This window comes from Amblyomma mixtum, chromosome 5, assembly GCF_055824585.1.
Source record: "Amblyomma mixtum isolate Tamu chromosome 5, ASM5582458v1, whole genome shotgun sequence".
NCBI classification, from domain to species: domain Eukaryota; kingdom Metazoa; phylum Arthropoda; class Arachnida; order Ixodida; family Ixodidae; genus Amblyomma; species Amblyomma mixtum.
In genome coordinates, this window is record NC_143016.1 from 199903925 (window position 1) to 199921070 (window position 17146).

A 17146-nucleotide genomic window follows, 5' to 3' on the forward strand; every position below is an offset into this window, starting at 1 on the left:
CCCCCCCCCCAGTGGCTGACGCAGGAGGGCTTCCGGTCCCTGATGGCGGCGGTGGCCAGGAGGGGCCAGGTCATCGGCACCAGGTGGGTCCCTTCTTCTGTGCCCCAGAGCTGGGCATTGCACCCCAACAGAACTGCACAGGTTGACAGGAACCATTTTGAATTCTTTTTTTACACTCGTGGTTTTCCAGCGCAATGGCACACGGCCAAAGAAAAGAAGCAGGAAGAGAAGAAAGACGAACACAGCGCTGTAGCAGGCGGCAGTAGCTCTAAACGCTTACAAAAATCCGCGAATTTGCCTTTAATCTGCGTGTCCCGTTTTTTCACTGCCACGAAATTTTTCTTCACTGCTTGCAAAGCTTTCTCATTAAACATGTCTCTAGGCATGGCAACAAAACCAGTGACCTTGTCTGCCTGTAAAAGACAAAGCTCGTTATCAGTGAAAAAATTCACGATACCAGTCAAACATTTTTTAGCCTTGTCTTGTCTCACAAACTTGACATTCTTTGCCAGACACATCTAAAACGCCTGAGCTGCCTTCTCGGCTATTCAGGCGCTCCTGAGGGGGCACACAAGGTAACTCCAGGCCGAATTTCGGGCCCTTGTCAAGCAAGTGCAGATGTTGGCAGGGCCAGTCCACCCCTGCTTCCACCGTTGCAGAGCAATGGCCGTGTGCCGTTGCGCTGAAAAACTGTGAGTTTAAATCAAGTATACCAACTGGCCCAAGAACTGAATTCTTTTTCGCCCTCCAGTGATGTTTTTCTTATTGAAAGCATTAAGTGCAGTTACACGACAGAAAATACCACACAGTGTGGTCAGAAGTACAGTCAACAAAATAACAGGACTTGTGTATCATGACCCACACATCTGAAACATGGCTCCACGAAGATATCAACGACGATGGTGTAATCACCGGTTCATGCAGTAATTATGGAAGAGGCAAGCCAGGTCATGGCAGGGGTGTAGCCACTATCCTAAAGAACGACATTTGTGCTTTGTTACTTGAAATAGACCACCACGAAAGCCTTTGCCTTCAGATAAACGGTCACAGCAACGCATTTGTATAGTTGGGGATATGGATTTCTTCTCTAAAATACAGGACCACCTATTTAAATGCTCTAATAGAAGCATTATAAGAGCTGGTGACTTTAATTTACCTAACATTGATTGGCCGAGTATGCCAATATTGTTGTTGATGTTATGCTAGCCTGTGATTTGACTCAAGCTGTATTCTGTATTCCTACCTGAGTACAGGAAACCTCAGCATCCTTTCTTGACCTTGGCTCTCTTAGCTGATCGTCGCTCTCCTCCGATGTGAATGTGGGCGTTGAAGGCGATTTGTCTGGCCATAAGCTCGTAATAAGGTGCTGTCAAACCTCGATATAACAAACACGGATGCTACGAATTATTGGCTATATCAGACTCTTCGTAAATGTTTTTGACAAATGCATGCAATTTCTACTTTATATTGCAAACACGGTTGGCCATGAAACGGATATATCGAACTCCCCAGCGCCAAACAGTGCCCGTCCGCATGGCAGGCGGCAGGCTTCCCCACACTAAATGAGCGACTGGTGGCCAAGGTCTGCATTTTTATCTCGCACTCGCCAACAGGGGGGTGTAGGGTTGCATCACAGTAGTCGGCACATGTTCTCGCCCCTGCCATCCATCGACAGAAGCAGTGGCAGAGAACACACACAAAAAAAAAAGAAAGGGGGAAAAATACACGGGGTACAAAAAGAGTACAATAATATACAAACTAAAAGCAAGAAATAAACATACAAAAAGAAAACAAGGCACAGTTGGCACTTCGGTGTCGCAGTATGAATATGTTTATGAGAAGTGATTAGCCAGTTTCTCGCGGAAAAGGCGGCGATCGGAGCATGTTATTATGTTGTCGGGAAGGCCATTCCAGAGCACTATGGCATCGGGAAAAAATGAACTGCTCATTGCGGAGGTGCGGGTTTTAATGCGTGCGATTGGGTTACTGTGGTTTAGGCGGGATGACGTATGTGGGGGTGGCTGCAGCAACAAATGTCTTGGTTGGTGATAAAAGAAAGAGTGAAAGAGGCATAGACGGGAAATAACACGGCGAGTTGCTAGCGTTTGAAGGCCGAGGGATCGTTTTAGTAATGTTACGCTGGTATTTCTTGAGTACTGCGATGTAATGAAATGGGCGGCGCGACTTTGAATGGCTTCAAGGTCTGAGATGAGATACGATTGCGATGGATGCCAGACAGATGACACGTACTCCAATTTAGGACGTACGAATGTTATGTATGCCAACTTTTTTACTTCAGGTGATGCAGATTTTAGATTGCGCCACAGAAAACCAAGTGTGCGTGATGCTTTGGAACAAATGGTCTGAATGTGTGTTGTCCATGACAGCGGTATTTATAAGATGTTCTGGTGACGGCGACCGATTTTATGTTGTAAGTGCTATCAATAACTGTGTTTTTGCGGGAGAATGATATGGATTGGCATTTATTTAGATTAAGAGGCATGTGCCATTTGTCACACCACGCTGAGATAGTGGTTAGATCCTGTTGAAGAGCGGCAATGGTGCTAGCGCCGTGGATGGGGCTGTAAATTACGCAGTCATCTGCGAATAAACGTAGCGTCAGCAGCATGGTGTTAGAATAGGTTAGGTGTGTGAACGGGCCGTTCCGCGTCGGAGAGCAAGTGGCGATAGCGAGGAACGAGTTTCCGCCGGCCGCCGAGAGATGGCGCGGACCGTTGGTGGCTCACTGGCTGCGAGCCCGTGGCACCCGCGTTTGTCCGTCATGTGCGTCTTTCGTTTTTCTCGCTGTGCACGTGGCTTTCGCTGCTTCTTCTTCTTCTTCTCCACATGCTGATATCCACGCATCGTTTTCTTCGATGGTGTATTCTGCGTTTGCGTGATGGGGAAAAAGTGCTGTGTGCCCCGCTGCAATACGGGCTACAAATCCTGCAAAGGAGAAGTTTTCACTTTTTTCGGCGCCGAAAGACGACGAACGGCTGCAGCTGTGGCGGCGGGCCATACCAAGAAAGTACCGAACTCTACAAACAACAGATTACGTTTGTGAAAGACATTTTGAGCCCAGTTGTGTGTCCAAAACCTGGACGGCAGAGTACAATGGGCATGTGCTGCAAAGCGCACCACGACGTGCGTTGTTAGCAAAGGACGCGGTGCCCACGAAATTCCCTGACTGTCCTGCCTACCTTTCGAAGACTTCAAAAAGCAGAAAGCGACCCGCCGAAAGGCAACCGCTAGAACCGAAAAAACTGAAGAGCGCCAAACCTTGCGCAGAAGTCTCAGAAGAAGGTAGCATGCGCTCCTCCTCGATTACAGCTGAGGCGTACAACGTGACAGCGGTTGAAGAAGAATCTGATTCCAACTCACCAACAGCGGCGATATCAGTATTCGCAAGCTTGTTCGAAAACGCTCCACTCCATGCTCCACTCTCGTGCCTACCGTCTACAGGCTGGGGTTTTCATTGACTCGAAATGGACGAAGTCAAAAGTGTTGTCTTTCTTCAACTAAAACGCTCCAGGAGATCTGCCAGCCAGTTGTCGTCGGATACCTCACTTGCTGCATCGGCGGACGACGTAACGTCGGACACGAATGAAGCAACGTGCTCGTAGGGCGCCATCTGCCCTGCTGCTTCTCTGACGGCTGCCAAAGTCATCAAAATTAATGACAAAATGGAGGTGAGAGTAGTGGTGATGGGCAAAGTCGTTTCCTTGGAGGATTTGAAATGTGCAAGCTGTGTGAGATCTTTGGAGGACGTTAAAACTATTCTGGAGCAGGTAGACAAAGTAAGGCTTTGTACTGGAGGACCAAGCGCCAAAGAGTATCCTAAGGCTGAGCCGCAAAGTGCGTTTCTTGATTACGATAATAAATGGCACCACAAGAAATGTCCACTAATCCTCAATGCTGCTGAATCGGTTTGCCAGAAGTGCTCCAGCCTCTCAGACACATTCCGAATTCGCCAGAAGAGGCTAATGAAGAAGCAATGCAAGTTGAAGCCTGGTGGTGCTCTTTTTTTCTGCGAAAAACTTGCAAAACCACGAAAAACTTGCAACGCTCAGGCGTGCGAACTATGCCCTCAAAAGATCCAAGAATCGCCTTTGGCTGAAGATCCTCACTGCCGAGCTTAAGCAAGCTCGTGAGCGCCTGCAGACAATTTCTGGAGAAGACCTTGAAACGAAGCTTTCTGAAGCTGAGCTACCAGGAATACAGCTGACAGCAGTGAAAGAGTGTTTGGCAGCTGCCAAACTAGCAAATAAAAAGAGCAGGCGCTACACCGAAGACTGGCTTTTGCTGTGTCTGCACATTCGAAGCCCATCGGCTTGCTCCTTCCTTCGAGAAAATGATGTTCTGCCGTTCCTTGCGTCACCACAGTGCGAAAGTACTTAAGTTTGGTGAGGGTGAAGTGTGGATCTGACACGCGATTTTTTGCCTCCAAAGACGAGTTCCAGCGACATGGGATTTTGGTGTTCGATGAAATGCAAGTGAGAAAGGAGATGAGAGTGCACTCAAAGTCAATGACTTATTGTGGATTCAGCGATTTTGGGGACAGCTCACCAACCAGCGATGACCTCGCCGACCATGGACTGGTCTTCGCTTTTCGAGCATTTGGGGACCACTACTCACAGCCAGTTGCTGACTTTGCGAGCAAGGGTCCTACAAAGGGGACGAAACTTGCACAGCTCATACTAAAAGCGATATTTCTCCTGGAGGAAGCAGGTGCGTTGGTCAATGCAATTGTGTGTGACGGAGCAGCTACTAAAGTGGAAAGAGTTTGGAGTGAGTGGGGCTCTTCTTTACTCATCCTGTTGACAACAAACGCAGTGTTTTTGTTTTTTCCAATGTGCCTCACCTCCTCAAATGTGTGCGGAACCGCGTGCATCGACAAAAGGTTTTGGTTGTTAATGGTGAACGGGTGCACTGGGCGCACTATGACAGACTGTTTGTTGAAGATTCCAAGCAACCCGGTCTGGCACGTGTCTGTCCTAAAATAACATTTTCCCATATCAATCCAACAAACACTGAAAAAAATGCATGTCAAGCGGGGGACCCGGTTGTTCAGCCGTAGTGTAGCAAAAGGGCTGGAGTTTTATTCGGGGAGAGGCACGCAAGGATTGGAAAACGTGAAAGGAACGATGGAGTTTACCATGAAACTCAATGACCTCTTTGACGCCCTCAATCGAAACTGCCCGCAAGAAGGTATTACTGTAGGGAGCAAAGATCTGCGAGTTCTGGCTTCTTCATTGCATTGGCTAAACAGGTGGGAGCAAGATGTATTATCTGGAAAGATTTCCCGTGCAAATTGCCTCACCGAGCAGACCGCAGAGGGTCTGCGCGTGTCAATTTTATCTGCACGGGAGCTGTCTCGGTATCTGCTTAAGGAATGTGGGTTCAGCTATGTCTTGACGGGCAAGTTTAACCAGGACGTGCTTGAACGTTTCTTCGGAATTATTCGCCAGGCAGGCGGCCAAAATGACCACCCCTCTATGCCCACTTTCCTGCAATTGTATAACATGCTCTCGGTGTACAGTTTGCTCAAGCCACCAAAGTTTGGCAATTGCCAAGTGCAAAGCGCCAGTAAAGCATATGCACTAACACTGAATGATATTAAGCTTGCGTTTAAGGCTGACACCGAAGAAAAGACACAGCTTCAGCAACTGAAACAAAAGCTGGATGGCTTAGTCGACGCGGAAGCTGAGTGTGAAGACGTTTTTGATCATGTGTGTACAGAGCCAGAGGTTATTGACTGTATAATTTATTACCTCGCTGGTTTTATGTGCCGAAAACTTAGGAAGAGTACAACATGCTCAAAATGTAGAGAGTGCCTTATTGGAGAAGCTACTGCACAGTCTCTAAAAGAAAGTGCTCTAGTTCAGTGCAAAACTCGAGGTGGACTATTGCACCCGAGTAGGACCATCTTCCACCTTCTGCAAGCAGCCGAGGCTGAATTTCAGAAGAATACTTTTCATAGAAATCTCTATGAATTGACAGTAGAAAGCATGCTAGAAAGCTACCATTTTTCTTTTCCCTGTCCGGAACACAAAGAAGAAATTATGGCAGGCCTTCTGCATCACTATATAGCAATGCGAATGCGACAGGTCTGCAAGCAAAGAAAAGCTGATGCGAAAAACAAAACGCAGCAGCTGCGAAAGCTTGCTAAACTTGTTTAATGCTTGATTTTTTACTTATCTGTGTTTTTTGTGTGCCAGATCTTTTTTTGTGAACTAAACAGAAGATAGCATAATGTAGCCGGATCTCATGCAAACTTTTGATGCCAAATTTTACGCAAACCTGTAGAATGTGGCCTTTTTTTGTGATTGCAGATATGTGTGTGAAATAAATGTTGATGTAGCATTGTGTTTATTTTTTTTTTCAGAGCATGAACGCAATAATCGGCGCTCAAAAGCTACGCACAAATTCGCGCGTATAATAGCTGCAAGCGAAAACACGAGAAACTCGTTTCCGGACGCCAACTTCCAGAAGTGCCGACAGTGTTTTGCATAATCAAGCGCAACACCGCTCGCATTATAGCTTAATATGAGGACAGACTATTAGGAACACTTTCAGACGTATCGCAGAGTAGGTGCTCTTACAGCCCGCATCAATTCGAAATTTCAGTGCGAGCGAGAGCGAACAGCTCTTATTTAGTGGCGTACGATTTTCACGACGAGCATTTAATACAAAGCGCCAGAAGGGGTTAGGTTTATTCCGACTAAGGCAGAATTGGCTCTGATAAAATAATGCAAGCAGCCAGCAGTGTGCGCGAATCCACGCAAGTCTACCCACGCGTTTACGGGCGCTGCGCCGTCGAGGGCCCCTAGGGCCCCAAGTTTGGCGCGCCGCCTGCCGGAGTGCAGGCACACTACGAGACTCGTCCGTACACCTAACCTATTCTAACACCATGGTCAGCAGTAAAACATATCCTCTTCCCTATCAGTACTCTGTAAAACACTCTCTGATATGTTCAACAGACAGTTTGAAATATCTGGGAGTAACAATCATTAATCGCTTGAGTTGATCAACTCACATCGATAAAATTTCTGCATAGGCCCATTGAAAGCTAGTTTTACTGAAGCATAGACTTAAGTCATCTCCTCCTGTGGTTAAATTGTCAGCTTGTAGTACACTGATGAGATCTAGTCTGGAATGTGCATGCAAAGTTTGGTATCCTTATATTAAGAAAGAAATTAAGAAGCTTAAACAGATTCAAAGACTTGCAGTTTCTTTTATGTATAATTCTTTCAAGCACCTTGATTCCCCATGTGAACTAGTAGTCATACAGAATAACATCAAGAGCTTAGAATCTCGATGAAATCTAGCCAGAATAAAACTACAGGGAGCCCCGATTATGTGTCCCCCATTTATGTGACAGCCCGCAGTGCACAATGAACTGGCGTGGGCCCGGCGAATGTCCCTCGGGATAATGCAATAACAGCCTCGATTATGCGATGGAAAAATATGCACGCCTTGCTTTGTTCGACCACCAGTATGGGAACTGTCCAGAATGAGAATTCATTGGCAGACGGGATGTCAACCAAGTTAGTTCCAGATCGGAATAAAGACGGAGGTGCGAATGACAGTTCTGCCAGTGGCCCGCATTCAAACTCCATGCCTGCGAGCTGGCTCGCCTGGCCCATTTTTCCACATGCTTCGCTGACGAAGGTGTTAGGAAAATCAACTGCTTGTTGATACCGGCATAAATTTATTGTAGGGGCGGTAACCATCGGCGGCTAGTTCGAAAGCACATTCCGCTTCGGCTTCAGCGGGGAGCACGTTAGGCCTAGTGACACCGAGCGAACGGTGCGCTGTCAGCCGCACATCACTGCAGGAAGCACACCACTGCTGCATTCTGGAAGCGTCTGCATGGTCGTACTGTGTGCTGCATAATGTCTTCGAAGGGTCAGAGCAGTCATATTTCTGGCACGTCGCTCATATCATTGTTTTTGAGGCGCATATGGTGTGTACTTAATGCACTGAAAAGGGAGCACTCGTGCGCCACATCTAAAGCCGCCTCTTTGATGTCTGTCTGAGACGCTGACGTGTGCATTCTCCGAACTAAATGTCACAGAATGAAAATGGGCGCTTTTATAATGCGCGCGGAAACAAACCTTAATTAATTTTTTAACGCCAGAGTGGCACGACGCGTTTATTACGCGACTGCATCACTTGTGTGAAATTTTCGATTATACGACAGTTTCGTGTGGTCCCCTGACAGCCATGTAATGGATGTTCTACTGTGTTCACTTTATGTCACCGCCAGCTTTGCCTCAACCCTTCATTTTACTTTCAGCCATTGTTGACCAGAATCGCAAGGAATTGCCATCTGCATAAGCTGACATCTTTTTTGCTCGTACTAACAACTTTAAATATTCTTTTTTTCTGAGAATCATAACTGACTGGAACGATCTACCTACTAATGTTTTTGTAACTGAAAGTATACTCAAAGCAATTCAGCAGTGTCTTAAAATGTGAGTGTGTCAATTTGCTCTAACGTTTTGCTTTGTTTGTTCTTCTCTGTGCTTGTTTCATTCCTATGATCCAGTGCTGTGTCAAGTGTAGTTCTACTAGCGTGTGTAACCCAAGTCTTTTGTGTGTATTCCACTCCTGCTTGGGCCATATTTTAACTTGCAGTATCTGATATGTAAAATAAAAATACATGAAACATGGTGTAATTCCTCAGACATGAGAAAGTTGTGTGAAGACGGGATGTTGTGCGTGTCCCGTATCCTGTCTTGTGTGTATTCTTGTTGAGCAGTTTTACCACATCTGTGGAGAACATGGTGGAGTTGTAGAAATCATCCTTTCTCAGCGGCAGGTGAGACTGCTGTCCTTTCACTGACTTCTTCTGCAGTGCCCTGAGTGTGTGGGTGAAGAACTGCGGGGACCTCCCAGAAGCAGAGCGTGCCTCCCTGGATGCGTTCATTGACCGGCTCTACGAGGACATCGAGAAAGGTGCTGCTCTCGTTTTAGTGGGCACTCCTTGGCTGTTTCTACATGACAGGAAAAAGCCATCGGTAAAACTCCCAAGAAAGAATGACAACTGAAACACTTGTTGAATAAATGCAGTGGCGATGCAGTATTTGGTCCAAAGTGGGGGGGCCAGGACGCTGCTATGTTGCCATCGTTGACCACGCCAGCCACGCTGGTAGCAAAAATGACAGTTTCATTTTTTCTAATGCTGTTTGGCATTTCTATAAATATAAATGAATGACCGCACAATAATATGACAAAGAAATGCTACAATGCCTGTGACACTTTTGTAATTTATTTTTGGCGTATATTCTCACCGACTCTCTGGCATCGAGGCAATACATTATTAGCTCAGAGATCGCTGCCGAATGAGATCTGTAAACTCATTCGATACCTAATGTCATTTTCATCGAATGACATTATACTGTTACGCGGCGGCCAGCCGAAGAATGAGGCGTGGTGAACGATGGCTATGAGATGATTTTAATGGCCGCTGGCCTAGCGCGAGCGCTCTGTCCCGCGCCACTGCCAGCTTTGTCTTCGTCACAATATTTTCTCATGTGGCAACAAACTGATGTCATTCTATGGGAATGGCATTAAATATACCGTGGGGGGTGAATTGGGCTCTCTCCAAGAAGGCCTGTTTCGCAATCCATGGAGTTGCATGTGCAGAAACTGCAGGGCCACTGGTCTACCACTTATTGTCTCCACTGAGTTCTGGCTGCACTTGTGCGGCTATGCCGGCACCTGAGACCACACAAGGCTACTTGGAGATCTCGCATATTCACCGAAACCTAAGGAAGAGGGCAGAGTGGCATGGGTTGATGGCATCCCAGTGGGCCTGGGGCAGGGCATGCAATGCGAAGGCAGGATAACCGCTGGTCCTTAACCCCTTAGGTGTTTTATTTTTTTTTTAGATTTTTCTGACGAAAAGTGCTTATTTTTTATTACTGATTTCTAATGATATTGTAATAAAAATCAGCTACTCAATGTTGACTGAATAACTGCACTGCATGCTAAGTCAGATTAGCACAACGAAGTTTACTTGTCAACACTGAAGCCTATTCACTATTCACTGAAGCCTAAGGAAGACGGCAGAGTGGCATGGGTTGATGGCATCCCAGTGGGCTTGGGGCAGGGCATGCAATGCGAAGGCAGGATAACCGCTGGTCCTTAACCCCTTAGGTGTTTTATTTTTTTTTTAGATTTTTCTGACGAAAAGTGCTTATTTTTTATTACTGATTTCTAATGATATTGTAATAAAAATCAACTATTCAATGTTGACGGAATAACTGCACTGCATGCTAAGTCAGATTAGCACAACGAAGTTTACTTGTCAACACTGAAGCCTATTCACTATTCACTGAAGCCTAAGGAAGAGGGCAGAGTGGCATGGGTTGATGGCATCCCAGTGGGCCTGGGGCAGGGCATGCAATGCGAAGGCAGGATAACCGCTGGTCCTTAACCCCTTAGGTGTTTTATTTTTTTTTAGATTTTTCTGACGAAAAGTGCTTATTTTTTATTACTGATTTCTAATGATATTGTAATAAAAATCAGCTACTCAATGTTGACTGAATAACTGCACTGCATGCTAAGTCAGATTAGCACAACGAAGTTTACTTGTCAACACTGAAGCCTATTCACTATTCACTGAAGCCTAAGGAAGAGGGCAGAGTGGCATGGGTTGATGGCATCCCAGTGGGCCTGGGGCAGGGCATGCAATGCGAAGGCAGGATAACCGCTGGTCCTTAACCCCTTAGGTGTTTTATTTTTTTTTAGATTTTTCTGACGAAAAGTGCTTATTTTTTATTACTGATATCTAATGATATTGTAATAAAAATCAGCTACTCAATGTTGACGGAATAACTGCACTGCATGCTAAGTCAGATTAGCACAACGAAGTTTACTTGTCAACACTGAAGCCTATTCACTATTCACTGAAGCCTAAGGAAGAGGGCAGAGTGGCATGGGTTGATGGCATCCCAGTGGGCCTGGGGCAGGGCATGCAATGCGAAGGCAGGATAACCGCTGGTCCTTAACCCCTTAGGTGTTTTATTTTTTTTTAGATTTTCTGACGAAAAGTGCTTATTTTTTATTACTGATTTCTAGTGATATTGTAATAAAAATCAGCTACTCAATGTTGACGGAATAACTGCACTGCATGCTAAGTCAGATTAGCACAACGAAGTTTACTTGTCAACACTGCATACAAAACCAGCTGCTTGCCAGTAATAAACAATAAAAAACACTTAATGAAGAAAACACTCACAAATGCCTTATCATTTTCACTTGTGTGGGGTGCCAACATCTTGGTATTTCACTTGGAAAGTGGCAGGACTGTGGGATATATTTCACAGCAAGGAATGACACAGAGCGGCTGGTTGCAGCTCTTTTTTTTTTATTTATTAATACTGTGATCTCTTACAACACCATAGCAGGGTTGGCATACAATTTAAAAGCAAACAGGTGCTGGAAACCATAGATACGCTCTTAAGATGTTAAAATAAAATTATAAATCAATTATACAAAAGAATAAAACAAGAAACAGAATTTCAAAATACAAGATACAAATGCTCAACAGTATCATGTGGTGGAAAAAGTATAAGGAAATTAAAGATGGGCTTAAAACATTTTTATTGACAGTTGTGATACTGCATCATTACTGGGATTATTGCAGTCTGTAATCATTCTAAGGAAATAGGAATACTTATCAGAGTTGATTCTTGCATTTAATGGTGTCACTGAAAAATCATGCCGTTGTCTTGTGTTATATCCAGATGAGTACGATAAAATGTTGGAGGGGTTGATATTGTATTCACCTTTGATTAATTGAAAGAAGAATTTGAAACGACAGATGCGGTTTCTGTGAGGGAGTGGAAGCTTCCGCATCACTGCAGCGTAAAAGAAGACGAGCACAAAGGAAGAAAACACTTACGACACGGACAACGCTGCTTTATAATATTGGAAATTAAAGCATCGACAGAAGGAAGAGCATCATTAACACAGAAAGAAGGGCCCACTGTAGAAGAAATATGCTTTAGTGAAACGAGCTTCTGGGCAAGTTGGTTACTTTGGTTCCACATCACTGCAGCGTAAAAGAAGACGAGCACAAAGCTTCTTCCTTTCTGTTTTCTTCCTTTCTGTTTTCTTCCTTTGTGCTCGTCTTCTTTTACGCTGCAGTGATGTGGAAGCAAAGTAACCAACTTGCCCAGAAGCTCGTTTTACTAAAGGAGTGGAAGCTAACCACTTTAAGCAGATGACTGTGTATGACCATATGAATTGTAAATAAGCTGTGCTGCTTTTTTCCAAACTCGCTCCAATTTAGCAGTGTTAGTTTCTTTTCTCACCTTTGTCCCATTTTCTCCTCGCTTCGGACACCAAATGAAGCATTTTCTGGTCTGGCTCGGAGGGATACAGGCAGGAGACAGACAGGGTCAACGACACCGGCCACACTTTATCTTGCTCGAAGGATCAAGGTACTACCTGTTCAGGATCGACTCAGTAAGCGGTAGTCAAGGTGGCTCATCTTCCCTCCATCTTTCTGGTACAGGACAAACAAGTTATTTTATTTATTTAGCAGGAGGGGCAGAGGAATCCACATATGGAGGGTGGAAGGAGGAGTGCAAGGAATGAAATCAGAATAGCTCGTCAGCTGTCACTGATTCTTGCAGCACACAGTGGCAACTGACCTGCTTGTTTCTTTAATAGCTCCTTAGAAAAGGGACGAAATTTCAAGCTAGGAAAGTTTATAAAAGGCATTTCAACATTGACCTGCCTACTGAGCCCCAAGGGTTCGAACCTGGCCGCAGCAGCCGCGTTCCGAGGGATGCGAAACGCAAGAGGCACCTTTGTGCTGTGCGATTTCAGTGCACCTTGAAGGTGTTCGAAATTTTTCTGGAGGTCTCCACTGCGGCACCTCTTTCTCTCTTTCTTCTTTCACTCCCATCTTCCTCTACTTCCCTTAAGACGCAGCTCAGGTGTCCAGCTCAGGTGTCCGCTGAGATATGCCATTTCCTTTCCTCAAAAAACAATATTTAGTTTTCATTTGAATATTGGGTGTGACCAAATTGCTGCATTCACAAGCTCCGTACCAGACTTTCATTTATGTTGGCAGTGGTTGTCTGTTCTCGCCAAATGATGCCTCGTTGCTATTGAAGAGTTAATAGTTTTTTACAGACTCCTAGTCAATAGTTTTCCAGATTGCTTGTTAGTTTGTTAATCTTTCCTTGCATGCCTCGAGCAGAATTAATCTTCTAAAGAGTTGTCTGTTGAACAATGTTCACTTCCCCAATGTACACATTGGGTGAGAAGTTGTACTTGTAAACGGGGCTGTTCACTGACTGTTTTTTTCTCTCTTCCAGAGTCTGGAGCATTCCTCAACAACGAAGGTGTGGGGCTGTTTCCTCTGCAGAGCTTGTGTGAGAACCTCTCCTTTTCCCTCTCTTCCTGAGGACAGCACTCGCTGAAACCAAGCAGAGGGAAGGTGTTTATGATAAAGTCAAGGGGGAAAATGAGTGGCATAATCTTCTTCAATAGCAGATTGTGTGACAGACAGTCCTAGAAAGCTTCTGCTTCTTTCTATAAATGATTACCCCACTAATTTCTCCCACTTTAACCAACTCCGCCATTAAAAAAGGAAAGGCTTTCTTTGGTTTCAGTGACTGTTGGCCTTTTTCACAAGCTCTTCCTAACATTTTGCTACCACCACCCTAGTGCTAGAATGTAACTAGTGGTGCAGCATGGTAGTTGTTTTAAACTACACTTTTCAGCCCTCTCTATTAAAGAAAGTTGGATAACTAGCAGTGACACAAACCTATCAGCAGTACTATGGTTAGTTGAGTCACTATAGATAGAAAAAAAAAGAACTGTTGTCGATTTTATTATCAATAGTGCTATCGATAGCATACAATTAACTGCGTGAACTCACTGCAGCACGATCTTGGTTTCCCAGGTGTGTGGTATGGAGGTGGTGGAAACTATGCTCTCTGCTCTCTCAGTGTACATGTTGCCAAGCTCTGCAGCAAAAGCACCAAAGTTTGGCCAGTTGGTATTGATCCTTCGTGAAAAAACGTAGCAGCACGAAAAAAACGGGGCCGAAATAGACACAAGTACGACAGGATGTATGCTGCACTTCCAACTGACTTTTATTGAGAAGACCAAAGCTTAAGTACAGCACTACTATCGCCTCGTGGCAACCAACTGCAGTGGTCCAAAAACGCCAGTTCATTAACAAGAAGAGACCAGGAAGCGGTGCTGACACACCGACCATCTGCTTTTCTGATGTGATATGCCTGAATAATCTCTCTTTCCATCCGATCCTTTCCACTCCCAAGAAACGTAGTTTGCCGAAAAATGGGTTTATACTTACAGTCCCGGCAGTGGATGGCAAGCTGACTGCTCTTCCCTTGTTTCACCAGATTGCGATGCTCCCCAGCCCTCTCATTAAAGCAGCGTCCAGTCTGACCTATGTACACTCTGTTGCAAGTGAGCGGAATGCTGCACACTACCTCAGTAGTTCAGTGGGTGAAACCGAGTTGGTGGTTGATAGTGCAGATTGGCTTTTTCTTATTAACCATCATGGGACAAATTTTTTATAGCTTGCTTGGGGCGGAGAAGAGCATGTTTACACCGTATCTGCTTGCTTAAGATTATGAGAAACCCAGTGTAGGTATGGAATTACTTGAGTTTCCAACCTCTCATCTTGCTCATCTGTCCCTGGGATGTGCTTTTTCTTTTGTCTCTGCAACAGCTGACAAAGAACCTGGAGGAAAGCCTGACAGTTTGCAATTGAACACTTTCTAACATTTTATGTGGACATGACTTTTCCAAAGCGGAATTGAGGCAGTTCATGGCTATTGCTCTTTTGATTATCTTCGAATGAGCACTACTGTAAGGAAGGAGTGCCTTTTGTGGCCTAGGACATATATGCCCATCCAAAAAATGAATTCTTGGGTCAAGAAACTATATACAATTTCCACTCGGGAGTTCAAAGGTAGTAAACTTTAAGCCTTTTGCTATTGTTTTGAGTGACTTGATCAAACTTGGGTGCTTTTGCACAGTATTTCTTCTACACTGGGCTCTTTCCTATCTCACCAAACAAGACAGAGTCCTATTGTTACATGTGTGAATATAATCGCAGTGATCACATGCCAGTGCGAGACTCTTTCTTTCTGCATCAAGAAAGGAGTTGTTTGCTTCGAAGTTCAAGCACTGCTGGGACTTGTGTCGCCGTCTCTGGGCCGTTCAAGAAGACTTCGTAAGATAATGAAGTCTGAAGGATGGCGTCAAGTTCGACTTTATGAGGATTGGCTTCATGTGCTCGCCCAAAAAGGAAGAAATCTGCACAGAGCGGCAAGACTGTTCCATGACTACAAGAATTTGGCTGCACAGAGTTTGGAGTCTTTGTGGCATCGGGTTCGTCAGTACCTTCTGGCAAGGAGAAGAAACCAGATGGTACCTAGAAAGGTTGACGTCGTGGGTGATGTGTAGCTCTCGGATGAAGGTCGTGGGGAAAGGTTCAAAATTCTGCTTTGAGTCGGTTGCCGGAACTACTGGCCATGGTGCGGCATATAAGAGCAAAGGAGTGAGACAGAGACATATCTGATGGCGCTCAGTCCGTGGCAAGCAACGAGACCCGAACTTCTAAGTGCGGGTCTGAGCAGAAAAAGGTGGTCGGCTACCTAAAACGGCACGGACTAATCATAGTACAGTCCGACAAAGAGGGTGGTTTTGTAGTGCTTCCCAAAGGAACGTATGAACAGAAAGCTACTCAAGCCATCGAGAAAACTAACCTTAAGAAGGGAAGGCTGTCAAGGTGTTGCAGCAGGACCTGAAATCACTGGAGAGTAGTGTTGAGAAGTGGGATCCCTGGAAGCATTCCTGTCATGTTCAGAGCTATTGTGTCCGAAAAGGGTAGCTGGCAGTCAGCTGTAGGAAAGTACCTCCAGAAGCAGCTGACGACTTTGACGACTGAAGATCCCTTTCTTGTCAGAAGCTCTCACAAGGTGGCAGAAGAATTGAAGCAAGGGCTCAGCATGACTTCACCAGCCACCATCGGGTTCTCCATTGACGTAGAAGATCTTTACTACTCCATACCCCACAATGAACTGCTTAAGGCTGTTAGCTCAGTAATTGAGGATGCGGGAGAAGTACTGTTTCAGAACAGGGCGGGTGTGAACAGTGACCGTTTTTTAGCCCTTTTAGAGTTTTATCTACAGTCAACTGCCATTAATTTTAACAACCGGTTTCACACGCAAAAAGCAGGAATCTGCATTGGGTCCTGTGTGGCTCCCTTTCTTTCTGACATTTTTCTTTTATGCATTGACAAAAGCTTGCTCTGCTTACTCCCTATCCTTCACATTTTTAGATATCTTGATTATTATTTGGTGATAATGAACAAGCCGCACGTTTTATGTATTGACGAGGCTGTTGCTGATGTTCTCGCATCATTCGCAAGATGAGAGGTTGGCAACTCAAGTAATTCCGTACCTACACTCGGTTTCTCATAATCTTAAGCCAGTTGCAAGCAGATACGATGTAAACGTGCTCTTCTCCGCCCCAAGCAAGCTATCAAAAATTTGTCCCCTGATGGTTAATAAGAAAAAGCCGATCTGCACTATCAACCACCAACTTGGTTTCACCCGCTGAACTACTGAGGTAGTGTGCAGCATTCCGCTCACTTGCAACAGAGTGTACATAGGTGCAGCGATGGCATAGAGGTAGAGCATCCGCCTCGCGTGCAAGAGGACTGGAGTTCGAATCCCGGTGCCACGCAATCCTCCACCTGATTAAAAAAAAACTCCGCGTGTCGATGGAATTGCATAACCAGGCTTGGAGTGCGGCCTGATTTCGGTGACCAGAACCGACAACGCACTTCCTCACCAGAACAGGATTTGGCCACCCTGGTGTAGTGCGTGGCCACAACCTTCTATGAACAACCCATTTAACCCTCGGCCCTCAGTCCCCAGCGGCTGCGGAGCAACTGACCAAGGCGGCGGTCAGACCTGTGACGCAGCGGAGGGTGCTAAGAATCTCTGGCTCCGGACAGGCCGCCATTGGAAACTGAACCTGGCAACGTTTAAGTGAGGCTAGCTTAGCAGTGCTATTCGAGGAATTAGCCGGTATTAAATGGGATGTCATAGGGCTTAGTGAGGTTAGGAGGACAGAT

General features: G+C 45.4%; 1 protein-coding gene across 6 annotated transcripts in view; it reads left to right on the forward strand.

Moving 5' to 3' along the window:
- Smyd5 (SET and MYND domain containing, class 5) overlaps positions 1-17146 on the forward strand; it is a 110117-nt gene that overhangs the window by 56055 nt on the left and 36916 nt on the right. For 4 of the 6 annotated variants that reach the window (XR_016283294.1, XM_089546636.1, XM_089546638.1 and 1 more), the window contains 3 exons: positions 13-83; positions 8861-8961; positions 13341-13397. Coding sequence is in view for 4 of the 6 variants with exons in the window: in XM_089546636.1 (XP_089402762.1) it covers positions 13-83; positions 8861-8961; positions 13341-13397 (229 nt within the window). In the remaining 2 variants the exon portion in view is untranslated. The remainder of the gene's footprint in view (positions 1-12; positions 84-8860; positions 8962-13340; positions 13398-17146) is intronic. The other 2 variants (XR_016283295.1, XM_089546637.1) reach the window with 1 other exon arrangement.